General features: G+C 44.4%; 1 protein-coding gene across 4 annotated transcripts in view; it reads left to right on the top strand.

Moving 5' to 3' along the window:
* LOC139550906 (ephrin type-B receptor 1-like) overlaps positions 1-24,983 on the top strand; it is a 324,253-nt gene that overhangs the window by 181,537 nt on the left and 117,733 nt on the right. For all 4 annotated transcript variants that reach the window (XM_071362160.1, XM_071362162.1, XM_071362161.1 and 1 more), the window contains exon 4: positions 19,821-19,976. In XM_071362160.1, the coding sequence (XP_071218261.1) occupies positions 19,821-19,976 (156 nt within the window). The remainder of the gene's footprint in view (positions 1-19,820; positions 19,977-24,983) is intronic.

The following is a 24,983-nucleotide window of genomic DNA, read 5'->3' as shown; positions in this document are numbered from 1 at the left end:
CATGTTACAGTTCATCTCCCGTATCCTCCTCACCCTGTTTTATGCTACAGTTCTTCTCCCGTATTCTCCTCGCCCCGTTTCATGCTACAGTTCTTCTCCCGTATTCTCCTCACCCTGTTTTATGCTACAGTTCTTCTCCCATATTCTCCTCGCCCCGTTATATGCTACAGTTCTCACATATTCTCCTCACCCCGTTTTATGCTATAGTTCTTCTCCCGTATTCTCCTCACCCTTTCAAGCTACGGCTCTTCTCACATATTCTCCCCACCCTATTCATGCTACAGTTCTTATCCCGTATTCTTCTCACCCTGTTCAATGCTACAGTTCTCACATATTCTCCTCGCCCCGTTTTATGCTACCGTTCTTCTCCCGTATTCTCCTTACTTCGTTTAATGCTACAGTTCTTCTCACATATTCTCCTCACCCCGTTTTATGCTACAGTTCTTCTCCCGTATTCTCCTTGCCCCATTTTATGCTACAGTTCTTCTCCCGTATACTCCTCTCCTCACCCCGTTTTATGCTACAGTTCTTCTCCCGTATTCTCCTCACCCTGTTTTATGCTACAGTTCTTCTCCCGTATTCTCCTCACACTGTTTTATGCTACAGTTCTTCTCCCGTATTCTCCCTGCCCCGTTTTATGCTCCAGTTCTTCTCCCGTATTCTCCTCATCCTGTTTTGTGCTACAGTTCTTCTCCCATATTCTCCTCGCCCCGTTTTATGCCACAGTTCTTCTCCCGTATTCTCCTCACCCTGTTTCATGCTACAGTTCTTCTCACATATTCTCCTCACCCTGTTTTATGCTACAGTTCTTCTCCCGTATTCTCCTCGTCCTGTTTTATGCTACAGTTCTTCTCCAATATTCTCCTCGCCCCGTTTTATGCCACAGTTCTTCTCCCATATTCTCCTCACCCTGTTTCATGCTACAGTTCTTCTCACATATTCTCCTCACCCTGTTTTATGCTACAGTTCTTCTCCCGTATTCTCTTTGCCCCATTTTATGTTACAGTTCTTCTCCCGTATCCTCCTCACCCTGTTTTATGCTACAGTTCTTCTCCCGTATCCTCCTCACCCTGTTTTATGCTACAGTTCTTCTCCCGTATTCTCCTCGCCGCGTTTTATGCTACAGTTCTTCTCCTGTATTCTCCTCACCCTGTTTTATGCTACAGTTCCTCTCCCGTATTCTCCTCACCCCGTTTTATGCTACAGTTCTTCTCCCGTATTCTCCTCGCCCCGTTTTATGCTACAGTTCTCACATATTCTCCTCACCCTGTTTTATGCTACAGTTCTTCTCCCGTATTCTCCTCACCCTTTCATGCTACAGCTCTTCTCACATATTCTCCCCACCCTATTCATGCTACAGTTTTTCTCCCGTATTCTTTTCACCCTGTTCTATGCTACAGTTCTCAGATATTCTCCTCGCCCCGTTTTATGCTACCGTTCTTCTCCCGTATTCTCCTTACTTCGTTTAATGCTACAGTTCTTCTCACATATTCTCCTCACCCTGTTTTATGCTACAGTTCTTCTCCAATATTCTCCTCGCCCCGTTTTATGCCACAGTTCTTCTCCCATATTCTCCTCACCCTGTTTCATGCTACAGTTCTTCTCACATATTCTCCTCACCCTGTTTTATGCTACAGTTCTTCTCCCGTATTCTCTTCGCCCCATTTTATATTACAGTTCTTCTCCCGTATCCTCCTCACCCTGTTTTATGCTACAGTTCTTCTCCCGTATCCTCCTCACCCCGTTTTATGCTACAGTTCTTCTCCCGTATTCTCCTCGCCCCGTTTTATGCTACAGTTCTTCTCCTGTATTCTCCTCACCCTGTTTTATGCTACAGTTCCTCTCCCGTATTCTCCTCGCCCCGTTTTATGCTACAGTTCTCACATATTCTCCTCACCCTGTTTCATGCTACAGTTCTTCTCACATATTCTCCTCACCCTGTTTTATGCCACAGTTCTTCTCCCATATTCTCCTCACCCTGTTTCATGCTACAGTTCTTCTCACATATTCTCCTCACCCTGTTTTATGCTACAGTTCTTCTCCCGTATTCTCTTCGCCCCATTTTATGTTACAGTTCTTCTCCCGTATCCTCCTCACCCTGTTTCATGCTACAGTTCTTCTCCCGTATCCACCTCACCCTGTTTTATGCTACAGTTCTTCTCCCGTATTCTCCTCAACCTGTTTCATGCTACAGTTCTTCTCCCGTATTCTCCTCGCACCGTTTTATGCTACAGTTCTTCTCCTGTATTCTCCTCATCCTGTTTTATGCTACAGTTCCTCTCCCGTATTCTCCTCACCCCGTTTTATGCTACAGTTCTTCTCCCGTATTCTCCTCGCCCCGTTTTATGCTACAGTTCTCACATATTCTCCTCACCCTGTTTTATGCTACAGTTCCTCTCCCGTATTCTCCTCACCCCGTTTTATGCTACAGTTCTTCTCCCGTATTCTCCTCACCCTGGTTCATGCTACAGTTCTCACATATTCTCCTCACCCTGTTTTATGCTACAGTTCTCCTCCCGTATTCTCCTCACCCTGTTTCATGCTACAGTTCTTCTCCCGTATTCTCCTCACCCTGTTCTATGCTACAGTTCTCACATATTCTCCTCACCCTGTTTTATGCTACAGTTCTTCTCCCGTATTCTCCTCACCCTGTTCTATGCTACAGTTCTCACATATTTTCCTCACCCTGTTTTATGCTACAGTTCTTCTCCCGTATTCTCCTTGCCCCATTTTATGCTACAGTTCTTCTCCCGTACTCTCCTCGCCCCGTTTTATGCTACAGTTCTTCTCCCGTATTCTCCTCACCCTGTTTCATGCTACAATTCTTCTCACATATTCTCCTCACCCGGTTTTATGCTACAGTTCTTCTCCCATATACTCCTCACCCCGTTTCATCCTACAGTTCTTCTCCCGTATTCTCCTCACCCCGTTTCATCCTACAGTTCATCTCCCGTATACTCATCACCCCGTTTTACGCTACACCAACCACATATTGTGACCACCAAGGTAGCGTGTTATAATTGTTCTACTAGTCAGAGGAGGCTGGTAGGAGGAGCTATAGGAGAACGGGCTCATTGTAATACCTGGAATGGAATAAATTGAATCGTATCAATTACATCAAACATATGGAAACCACATGTTGGACTGCATCCATTACAATGAGTATGTCCTCCTACAGCTCATCCCACCAGCCTCCATTGCTACTAATATGACATTTTATGACATTTTATTAGAATGTCAGTCTAAGTGGTGCATTAAGGGAAATTAAGGGTATTTTTCTTCCACTTGGGCTATAAGAGTTCTCACATGAAGTGTATGTGTTCGTGTGTGCATCTGTGCATGCGTGCGTGCTGCTCTGTAGAGTTCCAAGCCCGTGTGCCTTGTCCCAGGGTATCAGTTTATCATTGAGAAACATCAGTCTGGTCACTGGAACAACAGCCTAGAGCAGAAAGACTGTTGTTTCTCCATGTCACAAAAATTTATGTAAAAACCTGAAGAATGCGCAGTGAACTGTATAAAGGATAATTTGTCAGTTTATTATGCATTGAACACAACCTCAGTGTTTGACGGCCCTGCCTCTCATGAACAAACACAGACACGTCATTGAGCTTGCATACACACTTGAAACGAAACACTCCCACACTCACAGACATACATATACTTACACATTCCTACATACACTATATATACAAAAGTATGTGGCCTTCAAATTAGTGGATTCGGCTATTTCAGCCACACCAGTTACTGACAGGTGTATAGATTCGACCACACAACCATGCAATCTCCATAGACAAACATTGGCAGTAGAATGGCCTTACCGAAGAGCTCAGTGACTTTCAACGTGGCACCGTCATAGGATACCAGCTTTCCAGCAAGTCAGGTTGTCAAATTTCTGCCCTGCTAGAGCTGCCCCAGTCAACTGTAAGTGTTGTTATTGTGAGGTGGAAACGTCTAGGAGAAACAGCGGCTCAGCCGTGAAGTGGTAGGCCACACAAGCTCACAGAAAAGGACTGCCGAGTGCTGAAGCGTGTAGCGCGTTCCAAACTGCCTCTGGAAGCAACGTCAGCACAATAACTATTCGTCAGGAGATTCATGAAATGGGTTTCCATGGCTGAGCAGCCGCACACAAGCCTAAGATCACCATGTGCAATGCCAAGCTTCCCGCCATCAGACTCTGGAGCAGTGGAAACGCGTTCTCTGGAGTGATGAGTCATGCTTCAAATCAAATCAAATTTTATTTGTCACATACACATGGTTAGCAGATGTTAATGTGAGTGCCATCTGGCAGTCCGACGGACGAATCTCGGTTTGGCGGATGCCAGGAGAACGCTACCTGTCCCAATGCATAGTGCCAAAGTATGGTGGAGGAGGAATAATGATCTGTTTTTCATGGTTCGGACTAGACCCTTTAGTTCCATTGAAGGGAAATCGTAACGTAACAGCATACAATGATATTCAAGACTATTCTGTGCTTCCAACTTTGTGGCAACAGTTTGGGGAAGGCCCTTTCCTGTTTCAGCATGACAATGCCCCCGTGCACAAAGCGAGGTCCATACAGAAATGGTTTGTCGAGATCGGGTTGCAATAACTTGACTGGCCTGCATAGAGCTCTGACCTCAACCCCATCAAACACCTTTGGGATGAATTAAAATGCTGACTGCGTGCCGGGCCTAATCGCCCAACATCAGTGCCCGACCTCACTAATGCTCTTGTGGCTGAATGGAAGCAAGTCCCCGCAGCAATGTTCCAATGTTCCAGTGGAAAGCCTTCCCAGAAGAGTGGAGGCTGTTATAGCAGTAAAGGGGGGACCAACTCCATTTTAATGCCTATGATTTTGGAATGAGATGCTCAACCAGCAGGTGTCCACATACTTTTCGTCATGTAGTATATATTCTTATACAAACATACTTATACATTCCTTATACAGTACATTCATTAACTTTGAACACATACAAACACACACACTAACATAACAACTCACACGCAAATACACATTCACAATTAATTTAGCAACGTGCATGTCCCGCCCTTCTGTCTTTTTCTGCCGTCTATTTCCTTTGTTTGAGGGATGCAGAATCCACTTGTCACTTAAATCTCCGTGGATTGATTGCTTTCATTTTACTCCTGCGACTCTGTCGTACTCTTGCTTGTGCCTTGTTTTTTCCCCATTAATGTTACGACCGCGTAAATGTTTTTAATGACCTGTCAAACACCTCTCAGTAATGGCTGAAATGACTCAATGGAATACATTGTCTTACCGTAGCATCTATAAGAGTGCTAAAGCTCCGTCTGGGATTGAAAACATACTCTCGACATTTACATCAAGAAAGGGAAGAAAGAGAACTTTATTTTGATGGGTTTTGTAAAAAGTTCTAATTTGCTACAGTTGAAATCCCATTGGGCACAGACGTCAATTCAACTTCTATTCCGTGCTGGTTCAAGGCAATTTCATTGAAATTATGTCGATTCAACCTGTGTGCCCAGTGGGATGTTTGCAAATTAGTTGCGCTGAAATGAAAGCATCATCCCGAAAATGTACACTCAGATTATAACGACAATATGTCTGATCTCGCAAACAATGTAAAGTATAGATAGGTGTAATCTAGAGCCAAGCGTGTTGATTTGTTATCTGAGGGTATCATGCTATTGACACATTTGCTGACTTATGCAACAGAAGGTGACAACAACAGTAATTCATGAGGCAGTCTAGACAGTGCAGGTGAGTGCAGGTAGGTCTAGACAGAGGAGGTTTTTGTGGATGCAGCCCTATTGTGTTAAAGTATTCCTTATGCAAATACACCCATTGTATTTATGCAAATTAGGTACCTACACATTTCTTTATTTTAACACAATATATAAAATAAATACCTGATACAGTTAAAAATATATATATACTGTATGACTGCATTATAAGAAAAAACGGTGACATTTTACAATGAATGGAATATCTGAACGCCCACAAAAATCCCTGAACCTCAATGTATTATTTGTCCGTGTCAGTAAAATGTTTTATGTACTATTATTCAATCAATACCTGACTCATTAAAACATTCAAATAGTTTGGAGCATCCTAATACATTGTCCAACTGTTGCATTTATTATAATTGTTTTTAAAACCTTTTAACAATTTGTATGACCGTTGCTACTGTGCCCGGCCCTATCAAAACGTATTTTCCCTAAGACACAGATAGTGTTAGTCTGTTTTGGCATCTTTACCCCTAGGATAATCAAGTCCCATGTGAATAACTTCTGACCTGTCCATCTGGTAATGTACACACAGGCCATTGAGCCTTGTTTGGAATTTATATATTTTACTTGTATTTCCTTTATTTTGTTGTCTGTTTTGGCTCTATTGTGTTGCCCAGTTTTAATCCTCTCCTGGCCCAACTCTCTATGTCTTTCAACAAAGTGTACAATGTCACAGGGGCTGGTGTCTCTCTCTCTCTCTCTCTGTCTGTCTGTCTCTCTCTCTCCCTATCTGTCTTTGTATATATGTCTATCTCGCTCTCTCCTTGTGTGTCTCTCTCTCTCTCTATCTTTGTGTATCTGTCACTCTCACACACACACACACACACGCACACACACACACACACGCACGCACGCACGCACGCACGCACGCACGCACGCACACACACACACACACACACACGATAAAATGCCTGCCATGCCTTTTCCTCTAACTCCCTCAAACAAGTAAACAAGCAAGGACTCCAACCCGAAACAGTCTCTTTCGATTCCTCGGAACAGTGCCGTTGTAATAAGCACAGCCATCCATCCCTAAGCAGACAGAGAGTAAGTAGACCAGGACTGCCTGGGGCTGTTACGGTGACTTTATTACCGCCACACCCGCGGTCATGAGTCATATTCCACGTGACCGTTTAGTCACGGTAACTAGGCTTCTCCAAAACTGCTCTCTGGTGCTGCTGATGGTCATTAGTAGCCTACCAAACTTGCTAACGGCTAGTCGCTAATGGTCTGGTACTCAGCACTCTATTGTCCCACCAAATGTATCGAAAATCAAATGAAACACTTCATGAGAGCCCATGAGCTCATGTTGCGCAAATCTTCTATAGGCTATGCAATTGGGTGAGAAAACAGAGTTTTGATGGCCTCTATTAAAAATAGGAGGATCCCATCAGCTTTCTACAGGCTAGGCCTACAATATTTTTTTCTCAACTGACCTAATATTTAGCGCATTGCTTTGCTTTACAACAGGAGTAGCCTACCTGACTGGCATGAAAATGAACCAAGGGAAAAGCATCCTCCATTCGCTACTTGAGTGCATAGATGATATGTATTATTTTCCCCCTGTTCTGACAGGTGCATGATAATGGCCCATTCTAAATCAAAACTAATTTCACACATATATTTCAATTTACTTCAGAAAAAGCTTCCCCTAACCTCATGGATGCGCCGCCTATGCTTGCATATTGAACACTGAACTGCACGTAACCTCCATCCGTTATTCGAGTGCAGGCTACGTATGAGATGTTTAAAAAAAAAAATTGTGGGCCATTCTAATCAAAGTAATTATACAAATCTATTAGTAAGCTATATGTAAAGATCAGATGAAATACAGAATAGTCTGATGGGTGAGAATATTTTCAAGTGCTTATCACATTGTTATTGAGAGACTGATGAAGTGTGTGCAGCCTGCGCAAAAAAACAAAACCGAACAGAGCTTAGAGTCACATCCTGTATGTATAAAATATATAAAAAATCTAAACATATAGTCTAAGGTTTGTATCACAACTAAAGTTGGATAAATACAGTAACTCTAAATTAAACATATACTGTAGGAGGACCTATGACCTGTGCACAGTCCCTCGGAAAATCGTTTGGAGAAAATATCCTTTCTATTTAATTCAGCTTTGTTGAATTGTATTCTTCCCACTATAAAATAATTCCACAGAATTCTAAGCAAATCATGCCTGTTAACTGAACTAGTGTAGCCCACAGCCATATAGCATAGCCAGATCAGGACCTAACATAAGGACAACTCAGAGTATGCTATTCTGTTCTTCTGAAATAGACTACATTTTCTTCACATCATGTTTATTTAGACCTGTCTAAAATAATTTATAGATTTATTGTGATGGTGTAGGCTATAATAAATAGATTTATTGAGATGTCCACATCAGTGGCTTGTAGGTTATGCGTGGAAGCCAGGAGTTGCTAAACGTGTTTATGTTAATTAACGGTCAATTACCGTGAGACCGGCAGTTATTTGCTTGACAATCACCGGCTGACAAAATGTCATGACCGCCACAGACCTAGGAGTGCCTGTTCAATTTAAACAGGACGGATGCAGATTCATCTGCGACAGCATTTATTATTCTGCATGTTAGATTCCCCCATTGCCGTGTGACAGGCTTGGAATTGGAAATAGTAACATAGCTGTCACTTAGCATTCAATGAGCAACGACTGGGACACTGCTGCTGCAGAGGATGCAAAGAGGAGAGATCATCTCTGAGCTTGTTGGTTTTTCTCTTTTTTATCTCTCTCTCCCTCCCTCTCACTTTCTCTTTCTTTATATCTCTCTCTCTCCTCACCCCCTCCATCTTCCACCCTCTCTATTTATCCCATCTTCTTTCTCTCTCTCTCTCTCTCTCTCTCTCTCTCTCTCTCTCTCTCTCTCTCTCTCTCTCTCTCTCTCTCTCTCTCTCTCTCTCTCTCTCTCTCTCTCTCTCTGTCTCTCTTTCTGTCTCACTATCTGTCTCTCTGTCTCTCTTTCTTCTCACTAGCTGTCCCTCTGTCTCTCTCTCTTTATGTCCCTCTCTCTCTCTCTCTCTCTCCTTGTCTCTCTCGCTGTCTCTCTCTCTGTCTGTCTCTCTCTGGGAGATGGAGTTCTGTAGTGGGTAATGTGGGTGTAGCAGGGTGATGCCTCAGTGGGTACCTCAACCCTTCATACCCTGACCGAAAGTGACACGCAAGGTCTTCCTGTGTGTGTGTGTGTGTGTGTGTGTGTGTGTGTGTGTGTGTGTGTGTGTGTGTGTGTGTGTGTGTGTGTGTGTGTGTGTGTGTGTGTGTGTGTGTGTGTGTGTCAGTTGGATACATTTATCACCCTGCTGTGTGGGCTTGTCTAATGATTCCTCTCCACTCAATTGGTATAAGGTAGGTTTGAGGGTTTTGACCCTATTGGTTGTGGTTAGGATTTGGCTAGGGAAAGCTAATCCTAGATCTGTGTCTCTACCAGGAGCGCTACTCAGACATATGATGAAGCTCCTTGAAGAAGGCCATGACATCTTAGCTGAGTCATGCTATGAAAGCTAGACGCATTCATAAATTATATCATCATTGACGTCATCAATCATTTCATGTTTCTGTTGTGAAGGCAGGTGAGGTTATGGGTGACTCTCTCTAAGGTACTGCTAAAGATAGAAGTGTGACAATACCTGAGTCCCTATGGAGACTCCCTGAGTAATATCTCAAGATGAGAGTGGCTGAGAGTGGCTGCTTTCTGATACTGGGGGTTGTGTCTACTACGGCCTGAGAGACATGTAAAGAAAATTATGATCAACTGACCTCTGCTTCTTTTTTCTTTTCCTCACTCACTCCCTCCTCACATCTGGCTGACAGCCTCTCTGTTGAGTGTGAACATATCCCAGAGCCCAGAAAGCCCTCTGACATGTGATAGTGGATTATGGGTAGGAGACGTGTCACCTCCTCCCGAGTGGCCCATGACGCTCGACTTTGAGAAGAGAGTATAATGTCTATGTGCTATTTTGCTGCTCCCTGACTTTATTTTATTAAGCTTAGTCATAGTTCAATGTTTAGTTCAACTAGTGAATTTTTGTCAGAAACACAGTCCATGTTTGAAGGAATTTTACTTAAAGCACCTAGGTATAATTCATTATGATGCATGCATTACAATGTCTTATATTGGAATGATTACCGAATATCACATTAAGGAAAAGCGATTTACAACTCGCTCTAGAGCTATCTTTTTGTTTATCTCAGGTGCTACATTTCGGGTGTGCATTACTATTGATCTGTCTTGAGCTTCTTGTCTAACCAATAAGGACACCACCCTAACACTGGCCTGTATTCAGTAAACTAGTTCTGTTTACCGCGTTATTCAACATGAAAAGTCTTTGTGCTTTGTTTAATCAAAGCATTTCAAAAGCAAAATGTTTCCTTTGATCGTACAGGCGCCGAACAACTCTAATTACGTGAAGAGTAGGGTTTTCACGGCACCTACCCCCGCATTTCCTTTGTTGTTCTTTGCGTCTCTATCTTGCTGTTGGCGGAATGACATGTTTGCTTACAGTGCTCGAAGTGACAGGTATTTTCACAGCTACAGGCACTTCTTTTAGTAGGCTAACACATGAAGCAGTTCATTTTGAAGCGTCATTGTGCCTTATAAACATGTTATAAGCACTTTATATGCAGTCATGCAGCATTATAAAGCACGAGAGACCCTTATCTGTGATATATTGACGATATATACTTTCACATTAAGTGGCACCCTTCTTTCCTTCGATTCCCTCAACAAGGTGATTTCGTCATTGATTTATTCATTATAAAGGAAAAAGGAAACCGCACACTGCTCTTGATAGCATCACCGATATTTAATAAGCTTACGTATCGGCCTCGCGGCCTTCGTCAGAGCTTTTTGTCATTGATTTATTCATTAAATTGATTCTCTGTATTAGAATGATCAGCAGTGAAAAGAAGGCGTGCTAAACGTCATAGACATCATTGTTCAAGAGAAGCTCAGTGAGGCGGTAGAGAAAAAAGGGCACGAGTAGGCAACTTTGTCTAACTGCTAACGATTAATTGATCTACCCATGAAGTTAATGAGCTGAGGCCTTTTTAAAAGAGACAAGTGCGGAGACAGATGAAGGAGAAGAAGAGTAAGGGCCTAATGGCCTCTGGAAGAAGAAGGGAAAAGCTATTTATCGTATACTTTACTCCCCTCACATGATGAAATCTAAAGGTATTATGGGTAATTGACAGGGTCTATTGCTGTTAGTTTTATTATATAATCTTACAGTCTTGTATCAAGTCTTTTTTGTTGTTGTCATGCCTTTCTACAGTAGCAATTACGAAGACGTAAATTATAGATCGGCAGGCAAGGGTGCTCTCGAGCGGCTAGATGTTCTTTACCATTCAGCCATTTGCCACCAATGCTCCTTCTAGGACACATCACTGCACTCTATACTCCTCTGTAAACTGGTCATCTATGTATACCCGTCGCAAGATCCACTGGTTGATACAGACTTGTATCACATTTTATTTGAAATCTATAACATTTGCTTTAGTCTTCCCGCAGGCAGGGGGGAGGTGTTTGTAGTTTTTCAACTATTCTATTGGTTCCATTGCACCAAGCAAGCTCAAGCAAGCCTGGTTTTTGTATTTGAAATTATTTCAAATAGTATTTATACCCAGGTTAGGTTAGATATATTCAACAAATCACTTTCACAGGCAAAGTTGGTGGAGAGTGTTAGGGCTGTACTGTGAAACTGAGGCAGAAGTTAAAAATGCTTTTGGAATGGGTATGTGGGGATGAAATCTGCTTTCTATTGATCTTGGCCATCTGTGAGTGCAGATGGATAGGAGGTTTAGAGTTTATCAGTATACTGTATGACTGCCTTTTCTCCCCTCTCCTCTCCTCCTCTCCTCTCCCGTCTCTTCTCCTCCTCTCCTCTCCTTTTCTCCTCTCCTCTCCCGTCTCCTCTCCACTCCTCTCCCATCTCCTCCTCTCCCCCTCTCCTCTCCTCCTCTCTTCTTCTTTCCTCCTCTCCTCTCCCCTCTCCTTACCTCCCCTCTTCTCCTCTCCTCTCCCATCTCCTCTCCACTCCTTTCCGCCTCTCTCCTCCCCTCTCTCCTCTCCCTTCTCCTCGCCTCTTCTCTACTTCTGGCAGTAGACACCAGAAATAAAAGGAGCATTCGTTCCTACTGTAGTTTGGGTCTGATTACTGTGTAGGGGGGGTTATCTGCTTCTCTATCCTCTTTGCCAGGGCTGGAGTGGCATCGGACACTGCTGGAATACCAATGAATACCGATGAATACCAATGCTGTTACGGTCCACTTTGCTCTGGCCCTCTCTCTTTAGGCTTTGCACCAAGCACCATCTTCCTGGAAATAAAATGGACCTGGTCGTGTGTGCCAATCGCGATACGGCTGTGCCATGGCTCTCTGGTTATAAGGGGGAGTGGGAGTTAAAAGCTGATATGGGTCCCTTGATGTTGTGCAAACACACAGACGTGTGGTCACGCACACTCACAAAAGCATGCACGAATGAACGAACAGATCACACACAAACACACACGCACGTGCACACGTTCACACTTGCACATACACACACAGACTCCCTTTTCGCCCTGCTGGTAGGGCATATTTCCCCGTAGTCGGCACGTCTGTCATTGGCCGGCCGTTCAAAGAGGAGCTTAACCACCGGTACTGGACAGAGAAACACCGGCTGTGGCGTTGCCATAGTGACAGCCTGCCCATAGGGCGTGGGCTTTGTCATCCTGTGTGTCTGTGTGTCAGTGAACATGCTCCTACTCACATTTAACTCCTCTCTTCTCTTATACCCTAATGTATCTGTAAATGAAAAGGAAAATCCTTATTGACTATCTGTTAGCTTTGTTGATTACCTGGGTTTGTTCTGCCGTGTTATAATGCACACTAATGAGCAACAGAGTTCACACAGTAATGTTCTTTTGTGTCAATAAAGCTGGAAATGTTGTCCTGTAGCTGCTGGGGTGCCCTCTATTGAATACAGCCAGACATGACATGACACACAGAGAGAGGCAGTCTGGAGCAGTATAGAAGACTGTCACTCTCCAACTCTCTCATCGTCTCTCTCGACATCTCTCTTTCCCTGATTGGACCGTAGTAGGTTTGATGTAGGGAGCTGATAATGGCTAGGTGTATAGTTTGTGAAGAGGAACGTTATTGGGCTTCTGGTATGTTGAGTTCGAGCTTGTATTTGTTTGCTGAGTGTTATGTGGAGATTGTATCTTTTTAGTGCAGAAAGGTGGGATAGGGACTGTATCACGTATTGTGGAGATGTTGTGGAGACGTTGTGTGTTTAGTACAGAGTAGAGAATATACAGCACTGGCCGATGAAAGACAGAATAGACATGATTAATGACCAGACCAGTGGGCTTTCAGGGTAGGGACTATTCAACTCCTCAGCGGAGAGCTTTGGTGAGCAAACTAGTAGCGCTTCAGACCAGAGTCTTTCAATCCTCCCTTTATTCATTCAGAAAACGCCCCATGTCTCAACCCTCCATTATTTTATTCCTCCCTAAATTCTTTCCGTCCTGCTGACAGAGGGGTGCAGAGGTTCAGGAGACACACCCCTAACCAAGGGCTCTTTGTCCTCCCCCTGAACCAGCAGGTGTGGCCCACAGGGTCCCGTCCTCACAACGATAGTGCACTGCCAAATGATGTCATCCCCGTGCACTTTGAACTCTCAATTCCCATCTAAATAGTTTCTCTGACTCTGAGGATTTCAAATCAAATCAAATACAATTTTATTTGTCACAAGCGCCGAATACAACAGGTGTAGACCTTACAGTGAAATGCTTACTTACAAGCCCCTAACCAACAATGCAGTTTTAAGAAGGAAAAAAAACAGAAATATAACAAATAATTAAGGAGCAACGATAAAATAACAGTAACGAGGTTATATACAGGGGGTACTGGTACAGAGTCAATGTGCGGGGGGGCACCAGTTAGTCGAGGTAATTGAGGTAATATGTACGTACATGTAGGTAGAGGTAGAGTAACTATGCATGGATAATAAACAGAGTAGCAGCAGAGTAAAAATGTAGGGTGGGGGCAAATAGTCTGGGTAGCAGCTGTTAAGAAGCCTTTTTGACCTAGACTTGGCGCTCCGGTACCACTTGCCGTGCGGTAGCAGAGAGAACAGTCTATGACTAGGGTGGCTGGAGTCCATGGCAATTTTTTGGGCATTTCTCTGACACCGCCTGGTACATAGGTCCTGGATGGCAGGAAGCTTGGCCCCAGTGATTTACTGGGCCATACGCACTACCCACTGTAGTGCTTTGCGGTCGAAGTCCGAGCAGTTGCCATACCAGGCAGTGATGCAACCAGTCAGGATGCTGTCGATGGTGCAGCTGTAGAACATTTTGAGGATCTGAGGACCCATGCCAAATCTTTTCAGTCTCTTGAGAGGGAATTCTGTTGTGCTGGTGATGAAAATATTCTCTCTCAAAGGCACTTTCTGCTTTGAACAATGGCATTGTCCTTTTTTACAGTTCTCTTTGTGTAATTCTTCAGCCAATGAACACCTGGTTTTGAAAAAGAAGAAGCTCATTACATGCCTTACTGACTTGCAAATGAACAAAGATGAAGAGGAAGAGAGTGAATACAAATGAACTCCGCTTTTGATTGACTTTACTTTTCTGTATTTTGCAGTTTCCGCCACATTTTGTCATCGTCTTTGGCAAACATATTCATCTAACTACCTCAACTTCAAAGCCTCATAGCTACAGAGAAGAGGGTCTTACGTGTGTGTGTGTGTGTGTGTGTGTGTGTGTGTGGGGGGGGGGGGCATGGTTCTACAGACTGAGCTCCATCCCGTTTGATAGATAGGTGCGGGGTTAAAGGTTAAGGGTGTGTTTCGGGTGATAAGAGTTATTCATAAGGGTAATTAAAGGTGACTTCTCTCCCTCTAACCTTCTCTGAATGTCAATATGTTTATGTCCACTGGCCTCCAGTGAGAAGTGATGGCTCTTGCCTATTGGGCCAGGAGTTGTTTTTAACTAGGACTGGTGAGGAACCACTCCAGGCCCTACCATTACCACATTACAGCACTTATTTTTATAATTCAATCTTGGTTTTGCATTGTCAATGTCAGTCACCCCATATAGTCCCCCAGATATATCTGCTTCAAATAGGTCAATATGATATGATATGATATGAACCCTGTGACACACCTTAGGGACACTCCAGAGGACTCACCCATTTTATTCAACACAGTTATAAAACCCATTTTAACACACATCAGATCGACCATATTATCCATATAATCCTTTGCCAAAGGTGTTCATGGGATACCATTTTCTTTTATCCCACACACACCTGGTAATGCGGTCATGACAACCTGATATAATTCCTTCCACACTCGCCCTATAAAGCCCAGGTTTCTAATTACATTTGGAATCTTATGGGCCATATACATTTTAATGCAATGGGCTATACATTCGAAGCACAGACGCCCTCCGTGACACGTTGCCAATGTGGATCTATCTATGATGTATGGCCTGGAGTTTGCAGTTTATTATATAGAATATGTTATGTATTCTCTAAACCCACAGCACTTACTCTGTGCTCTCCTAGCCTCTGTATTTGTGTAGTCCGTGGTAATATCTTGGTCATAGATTTTTTCTTTACAGTCTTTACTTCTCCTACCACAGACCTTTGACTCAATGGAAGTGTCTACTATTACTATGCATTGGCTTGATTTACGGTTGGATCCTGTCACGCTGTCTTCTAATGCCAGGTTATTGTTGGGCTACTCTTTCATTAAATCGCTTAGATGGGGACAGGTTCTCAGTCAAGCCATGTATTATGATAAAAAAAATTTTTTTAAACTATTGTGCTCTGATTCATTTCAGTTGTGGTTCTGTGGTGTGGACACAGAGAGATTATGGTGGAACTGGGTGTGGGGTGTTTCTGCTGGTGAGTGAGGCAGTATAAGACAAGATGAGCTCTCGTCTGCTTTGGTCACCACGCCGACTGTGACATTAGGCCAGGGCTGTCCGATAGTCATCAGTGGTCAGCGAACCACAGCGGACTATGTCAACCCTCTGCTTTAACACCAAACTGTCTGGTAGAGAGAGATAGAGCGGGAGAGCGAGAGAGCAAGAGAGAGAGAGGTGAAGGCTGTAAAGCGAGAGATGGAGAGGGGAAAGAGAGGGACAGCGGCAGACCAAGATGATGTCTGTGATAAGTACATGTGGCTCAAGGGGAGATGAAAGAGAGAAGACGAAGTAAGAAAGAGAGAAGTGAGAGGAGAAGCATGCAGACGGAAAGCGAGAGAATGAGTCAGGGTAGGAAGAGAAATGGGAGACAAAGTAAGACAGATGTGTTGTGAAAGACAGGGGCCCCAACAGAGACCACATGAAACAGGATAATATTGTGTTTTCAGTTCAGTGCTAGGTTACCCCCTCACTGAGGGGAGACTAATTACTGTTTGATCTAATACTTTATCTCTATGTGTTCCTGAAAACCCGCACACTCTGAGACTGATGCGTCTCTCCTCTACTCCTTTATCCTGGCACTGTACTGTTGGTTCTCCTTTTGAGGGGAGAGAACACCTGGCATCCTCCAAACCAAATATTCATAAATCAGTGAAGAGTGTGGGCCGCGAACCAATCGCAATGAGTTCGACCCAACCAACCTCCTCTGTGGGGTTTAGAACGAGGCCTCTGAGGTTTTTGCAACATTTCACATTCTCTCACATTCTCTCACATTCTCTCTCTCTCACATTCTCTCTCTCTCACATTCTCTCTCTCTCACATTCTCTCTCTCTCACTCTCTCTCTCTCTCTCTCTCTCTCTCTCTCTCTCTCTCTCTCTCTCTCTCTCTCTCTCTCTCTCTCTCTCTCTCTCTCTCTCTCTCTCTCTCTCTCTCTCTCTCTCTCTCTCTCTCTCTCTCTCTCTCTCTCTCTCTCTCTCTCTCTCTCTCTCTCTCTCTCTCTCTCTCTCTCTCTCTCTCTCTCTCTCTCTCTCTCTCTCTCTGACAGCCCTGTGCAGCAGAGCAGCTAGTAGTTAATTAATGGCTTTAATGCGGTAGCTTCATGCACATAATATGCAAGGTCGATTAGAAAAAGGCTCAGCTCGGATGCAGAGCAGAGTGACACAGACAGAGGCGGTCTTTCTCTTTCGTGTGTGTGTGTGTATATGTGTTTGTGTGTGAGTGTGTGTGTGTGTCTGCGTGTGAGTGTGTATGTGTGTTTGTGCGTGCGTGCTGACCCCATCATCTTGGCAGGTAGACCAGGAGGAGAATGAAATTAACCCACGTCCTGTTGAACAGACGCTAGACAATTGGCGTAAAATGTGGAAGTAGAATTGATTTAACGGGGTCTGTGCTGTCTGTGTGTGTTTGTGTGTGGGTATGAGGATCTGTTTGTGTGTGTGTCTGTGTGTATGTATGCATTTGTGTGAGGATCTGAGTATGTGTGTATGTGTTTACGTGTTTGAGTCTGTACTGTATGTATACGCATGTTTGCCTGGGGGCACCACCGTAGCGTTGTTGACCTGAAGAGCTAATTCTGCACACAGCCTCCCCTCCAGTCTTCCTCGCCTCTTTCTCTACTCTCCTCCTCTGCTCTCGTCTTTCTGTTTATCTGGCCCTAGGCTGCTGTCTGTCAATACAGGCCGAGGCCACTCACACATACATACTCTGTTAACACCTCATTAAACACACATGGGACTTTTGTGGGCCCTTTCGTGATGGTCGGCGAAATGAGTTTATTGAGTGCGTGGTGTCCATTCATGTGTCCACTCTATGACTCTCATGACCACTTTAATAGACATATTAAAAGATGACGAGCGACATATCATTATTCCTCCTTTCCCTCCTAGTAATGGCTGTGGATCTGTGTGGTAACTAAGTGTTTTGTTCTTTAAAGGGTTATTGGTTTATAAAGGGATGGCCCAGCTGGGATTTATAATTCCCCATATGGCCTGTCTAATTGTTACGAGTTTCCACACTCCTGTTTATAGTGCATTCACCAGATTGAACCTCTCAGTGTGGAAGCCAATGCAGCATAATGCGTTTTATTGAATGGTTACACTCTTCCCTACGCCTCCACATAGCCTACACAGCACTATTCTCTACTGAACCTTTATTTGACCAGGAAAATACCCTTGAGGTTAGAAACCTATTTCGCCAGGGGGAACCGAACTGCTAGTAGTGCTCATGTTAGGAGCATATGTCGGTAGTGGTTGTTTCTATCTTTTACTGCTCGCTACTTTCTTTATTGGGTGTTTCTAATGTTTTACTGGACGTTTGTGGTCGATGTGGGAAGCCTGTGTGTGTTTTATGTTAGTTGGTGGTACGGGGCTTGGTGGCTGTTGTGATGTGTCACTGTGTGCTGTGTGACCAGACATCAGGTCAGTGTGTTAGCCTCCTCTGTGTTTGTAAGGAACACTGTTGGAGCTGGGCTATATCTCACGGTCTGGGGTATAACACCACTGACGATACTGTTGGAGTGTCTCTCTCGTTCTGTTTCTCTCTCTCTCTTTCTCTCTCCGTCTCTCTCTACTTCTTTCTCTCTCTTTTCTCTCTGTCTCTGTCTCCCTTGAGGACATTCTGGCTCTGTGGAAAGTAGGCCTTCCACTGTAGCAACTCTATGACTCGGTCTCTCTCTCTCTCTCTCTCTCTCTCTCCTTCCCTCCCTATCTCATAGCCCTAGTCTAACAGCCCATTAGAGTTGCCAGTTGAACAGGAGGGAGGACTCGTAAAAAAGGGAAACCTGCCTATTTAACGGCGCCATAAACCAGACGCTCGCCTCAAAACCCTTCTTCTCTGTTCTTATATTAATGAAGCGTAGAATATTTAATTAAATCTTAAAAGGCTGTTGATATAAAGGTCCAAAGGTTTCAGCTGGCCTCCGTGCTGTGCCTCCGCTCTGCATTCTTTCCTGATTGTTCATTCTGTTCATTCTGAGACGGTGTGGAGCGATAGCTCCCCACTCATTACAGTAGGGAGTAACTCTCTATTTGTCCCTCTGCAGTGATTCGCATACTACTGTAGTGGTAGGGCTTGACGTTTGTCCTTTTCCTGCAATGTGGCATGACTGCGGGCCCTGGTTTTAGCTTGTGGGGTCCAGACTTTTTTTTACACATTAAAAACCCGTAGGTAAAAATTGGGCATTCTACCTGTCTGTTGTTCCCCCATTCCCATCAAATTTGACCTCAGTGTTATATTTGTATATTGAAGACCAATCCTCACTCCTACTTTATACGGTGAAGTCATGTATCAAAAGGGTCGTATCAGAAGGATTGAATGTGCTGTCATTGGGCAAGTCGCAAAAGCGCACCCCACATTTCCCACCCACAGCCAAGCCATGACACGGTTTCACTCCAGAACATAACCACCGATGGAAAAAGTGAGTGGCTTGTCCTGTTACACTTATAGACCTAGTTATTCTCGGGTTGTAGCCCCTCTTAAACCCTATGAGGAAGCTAGCTAAAATATTAGGCATTCATCACAGTTATTATAGCCTGTAAAATCCCTCTCTTTGGAGGAGAGAGATCCCTCCTTTTTCCCATCATTTTGTTCCTGCAGGATTGCGAAATGGATGTGGTTATTGCCTGAGCTTAGGGACGCAGTCATATCAGGCACAATCATCTTTGTCCTTCCTCTTTCCCCGTTCCCCAGCCTTCCCTTTACATTAGAGAACATAGTGGAATGAATCTGCTACTGCTATTGCTGAAGGAGGGGGAGTTATCACTGTGGAAATCAATGGGGCTGGATGTAGTCACTTATAATAAAGTAAGACAGAGGGATGGGATGAGAGATTTGGTTGAAGGGACGGTTAGAGGGAAGGAGGGAGGGAGGGCAGTGTGAAAGAGAAAGAAAGGGAAAGACGGAGACGACATATTGTGCTCTTCTATCGCGCGTACAATGATAAACAGAAAATTGCTATTTGGCTTTGGCATTATCTAATGTGTCTTTTGATGTATTTTGTCCCCTCTCCCACTATGTAAGCCAGTGCCTCAAGTCAAGCCAGGATGCAAGGCAGTGTACTGTGTACATGTTTAGCCCTAGGCCTAAATACTTTGCATTATCTTAATAACTAATGTTGTTTTGCCCTTCTCTCCCCCTGTAGCCTGCCCCCCAGGGACATTCAAGTCAACCCAGGGTCCAGGCCTGTGTCTGCAGTGCCCCTCCAACAGCCGCTCTGCAGCCGAGGCCGCCACTATCTGCATCTGCCGCAATGGTTACTACCGCGGTGACATGGACCAGCCTGACATGCCCTGCACCAGTGAGTATCTTTATGGTACTGCTTCTACTCTAACTCTGTACAGCTAGACATGCCCTGCACTAGTGAGTATCTTTATGGTACTGCTTCTACTCTAACTCTGTACAGCTAGACATGCCCGGCACCAGTGAGTATCCTTATGGTACTGCTTCTACTCTAACGCTGTACAGCTAGACATGCCCGGCACCAGTGAGTATCTTTATGGTACTGCTTCTACTCTAACTCTGTACAGCTACACATGCCCTGCACCAGTGAGTATCTTTATGGTACTGCTTCTACTCTAACTCTGTACAGCTAGTCATGCCCTGCACCAGTGAGTATCTTTATGGTACTGCTTCTACTCTAACTCTGTACAGCTAGACATGCCCGGCACCAGTGAGTATCTTTATGGTACTGCTTCTACTCTAACTCTGTACAGCTACACATGCCCTGCACCAGTGAGTATCTTTATGGTACTGCTTCTACTCTAACTCTGTACAGCTAGACATGCCCTGCACCAGTGAGTATCTTTATGGTACTGCTTCTACTCTAACTCTGTACAGCTAGACATGCCCTGCACCAGTGAGCATCTTTATCGTACTGCTTCTACTCTAACGCTGTACAGCTAGACATGCCCTGCACCAGTGAGTATCTTTATGGTACTGTTCCTACTCTAACGCTGTACAGCTAGACATGTCCTGCACCAGTGAGTATCCTTATGGTACTGCTTCTACTCTAACTCTGTACAGCTAGACATGCCCTGCACCAGTGAGTATCTTTATGGTACTGCTTCTACTCTAACTCTGTACAGCTAGACATGCCCTGCACCAGTGAGTATCTTTATGGTACTGCTTCTACTCTAACTCTGTACAACTAGACATGCCCGGCACCAGTGAGTATCTTTATGGTACTGCTTCTACTCTAACTCTGTACAGCTAGACATGCCCTGCACCAGTGAGCATCTTTATCGTACTGCTTCTACTCTAACGCTGTACAGCTAGACATGCCCTGCACCAGTGAGTATCTTTATGGTACTGTTCCTACTCTAACGCTGTACAGCTAGACATGTCCTGCACCAGTGAGCATCTTTATGGTACTGTTCCTACTCTAACTCTGTACAGCTAGACAGGCTCTGCACCAGTGAGCATCTTTATGGTACTGTTCCTACTCTAACTCTGTACAGCTAGACAGGCTCTGCACCAGTGAGTATCTTTATGGTACTGTTCCTACTCTAACTCTGTACAGCTAGACAGGCTCTGCACCAGTGAGCATCTTTATGGTACTGTTCCTACTCTAACTCTGTACAGCTAGACAGGCTCTGCACCAGTGAGTATCTTTATGGTACTGTTCCTACTCTAACTCTGTACAGCTAGACAGGCTCTGCACCAGTGAGTATCTTTATGGTACTGTTCCTACTCTAACTCTGTACAGCTAGACATGCCCTGCACCAGTGAGTATCTTTATGGTACTGCTTCTACTCTAACTCTGTACCGGTAGACAGGCTCTGCACCAGTGAGTATCTTTATGGTACTGCTTCTACTCTAACTCTGTACAGCTAGACATGCCCTGCACCAGTGAGTATCTTTATGGTACTGTTCCTACTCTAACGCTGTACAGCTAGACATGCCCTGCACCAGTGAGCATCTTTATGGTACTGCTTCTACTCTAACTATGTACCGCTAGACATGCCCTGCACCAGTGAGCATCTTTATGGTACTGCTTCTACTCTAACTCTGTACAGCTAGACATGCCCGGCACCAGTGAGTATCCTTATGGTACTGCTTCTACTCTAACTCTGTACAGCTAGACATGCCCGGCACCAGTGAGTATCTTTATGGTGCTGCTTCTACTCTAACTCTGTACAGCTACACATGCCCTGCACCAGTGAGTATCTTTATGGTACTGCTTCTACTCTAACTCTGTACAGCTAGTCATGCCCTGCACCAGTGAGTATCTTTATGGTACTGCTTCTACTCTAACTCTGTACAGCTAGACATGCCCTGCACCAGTGAGCATCTTTATCGTACTGCTTCTACTCTAACGCTGTACAGCTAGACATGCCCTGCACCAGTGAGTATCTTTATGGTACTGTTCCTACTCTAACGCTGTACAGCTAGACATGTCCTGCACCAGTGAGCATCTTTATGGTACTGTTCCTACTCTAACTCTGTACAGCTAGACAGGCTCTGCACCAGTGAGCATCTTTATGGTACTGTTCCTACTCTAACTCTGTACAGCTAGACAGGCTCTGCACCAGTGAGTATCTTTATGGTACTGTTCCTACTCTAACTCTGTACAGCTAGACAGGCTCTGCACCAGTGAGCATCTTTATGGTACTGTTCCTACTCTAACTCTGTACAGCTAGACAGGCTCTGCACCAGTGAGTATCTTTATGGTACTGTTCCTACTCTAACTCTGTACAGCTAGACAGGCTCTGCACCAGTGAGTATCTTTATGGTACTGTTCCTACTCTAACTCTGTACAGCTAGACATGCCCTGCACCAGTGAGTATCTTTATGGTACTGCTTCTACTCTAACTCTGTACCGGTAGACAGGCTCTGCACCAGTGAGTATCTTTATGGTACTGCTTCTACTCTAACTCTGTACAGCTAGACATGCCCTGCACCAGTGAGTATCTTTATGGTACTGTTCCTACTCTAACTCTGTACAGCTAGACAGGCTCTGCACCAGTGAGTATCTTTATGGTACTGTTCCTACTCTAACTCTGTACAGCTAGACAGGCTCTGCACCAGTGAGTATCTTTATGGTACTGTTCCTACTCTAACTCTGTACAGCTAGACATGCCCTGCACCAGTGAGTATCTTTATGGTACTGCTTCTACTCTAACTCTGTACCGGTAGACAGGCTCTGCACCAGTGAGTATCTTTATGGTACTGCTTCTACTCTAACTCTGTACAGCTAGACATGCCCTGCACCAGTGAGTATCTTTATGGTACTGTTCCTACTCTAACGCTGTACAGCTAGACATGCCCTGCACCAGTGAGCATCTTTATGGTACTGCTTCTACTCTAACTATGTACCGCTAGACATGCCCTGCACCAGTGAGCATCTTTATGGTACTGCTTCTACTCTAACTCTGTACCGCTAGACAGGCTCTGCACCAGTGAGCATCTTTATGGTACTGCTTCTACTCTAACTCTGTACCGCTAGACAGGCTCTGCACCAGTGAGCATCTTTATGGTACTGCTTCTACTCTAACTCTGTACCGCTAGACAGGCTCTGCACCAGTGAGCATCTTTATGGTACTGCTTCTACTCTAACTCTGTACCGCTAGACAGGCTCTGCACCAGTGAGCATCTTTATGGTACTGTTCCTACTCTAACTCTGTTAGACCCTGTTACGACTTCAGGACTGTAGTGTGCAGTACATGAATCCATCTTCCCCTAGTGTAGACCACAGTCCTCGTTATACTGATAGACACAGCAGACACACCAACTAGCCTCCTCACATACAGTACACCGGATAGCCAATAAGCCTGTTCATGCCCTCATACTTACCTTAAGACATGAAAACAATACGCTAAGCTCATCACAAGTCCCCATTGACACGCAATTATTTCAGAGAAGAACACTGAAGCCCTGAACGCACGCACGCACGCACGCACGCACGCACGCACGCACGCACGCACGCACGCACGCACGCACGCACGCACGCACGCACGCACGCACGCACGCACGCACGCACGCACGCACGCACGCACGCACGCACGCACGCACGCACGCACGCACGCACGCACGCACGCACGCACACACACACACACACACACACACACACACACACACACACACACACACACACACACACACACACACACACACACACACACACACACACACACACACACACACACACACACTGGCCCTAATGGAGGATCTTATTCATGGCTCTCCATACTCCTCACTATAGAGCAGCACTAGAGCTACAGTATTAGTCTGGGAATGTTTTTTAAAATTATATCTTGATAATTCATGGAGCCTTAGCTAATTGGTTCAGAGACACGGTGTAGTGTCCAGTTCTGTTCCTCTGGTCTGGCTGGTGCTACCAGACCTGTCTGTGTCTGTGGAAGCATACTGTAGCTACAGTTGAAGTCGGAAGTTTACATACACCTTAGCCAAATACATTTAAACTCAGTTTTTCACAATTCCTGACATTTAATCATGGTAAAAATTCCCTGTCTGAGGTCTGTTAGGATCACGACTTTATTTTAACCTCTCTGGTACGCTAGCGTCCCACCTCGACAACAGCCAGTGAAATTGCAGGGCGCCAAATCTAAAACAACAGAAATCTCATAATTAAGATTCCTCAAACATACAAGTATTATACACCATTTTAAAGATAAACTTCTTGTAAATCCAACCACAGTGTCCGATTTCAAATAGGCTTTACGGCGAAAGCACACCAAACGATTATGTTAGGTCAGTGCCTAGTCACAGAAAACCATACAGCCATTTTCCAGTCAAGGAGAGGGCTCACAAAAGTCAGAAATAGCGATTAAATTAATCACTAACCTTTGATGATCTTCATCAGATGGCACTCACAGGACTTCATGTTACACAATAAATTTGTTTTTTTCTCTCGATAAAGTTCATCTTTATGTCCAAAAATCTAATTTGAAATTGGTGTGTTACATTCAGAAATGCATTGTCTCAAACAAACATCCGGTGAAAGTGCAGAGAGCCACATCAAATTACAGAAATACTCATCATAAACATTGAAAAAGATACAAGTGTTAAACATACGAATAAAGATCAACTTCTCCTTAATGCAACCACTGTGTCAGATTTCAAAAAGGCTTTACAGCGAAAGCACAGTTTGCGATTATGTTAGGTCAGCGCCTAGCCACAGAAACCCATACAGCCATTTTCCAACTAAGGAGAGGTGTCACAAAAGTCAGAAATAGCATTAAAATGAATCACTTACCTTTGATGATGTTCATCTGGTGGCACTCCCAGGTCTCCATGTTAGACAATAAATGTTAGTTTTGTTCGATAATGTCCCTCTTTATGACCA

The sequence above is a fragment of the Salvelinus alpinus genome, chromosome 23 (genome assembly GCF_045679555.1).
Source record: "Salvelinus alpinus chromosome 23, SLU_Salpinus.1, whole genome shotgun sequence".
NCBI lineage: Eukaryota > Metazoa > Chordata > Actinopteri > Salmoniformes > Salmonidae > Salvelinus > Salvelinus alpinus.
This window is presented reverse-complemented; position numbering and strand designations above follow the sequence as displayed.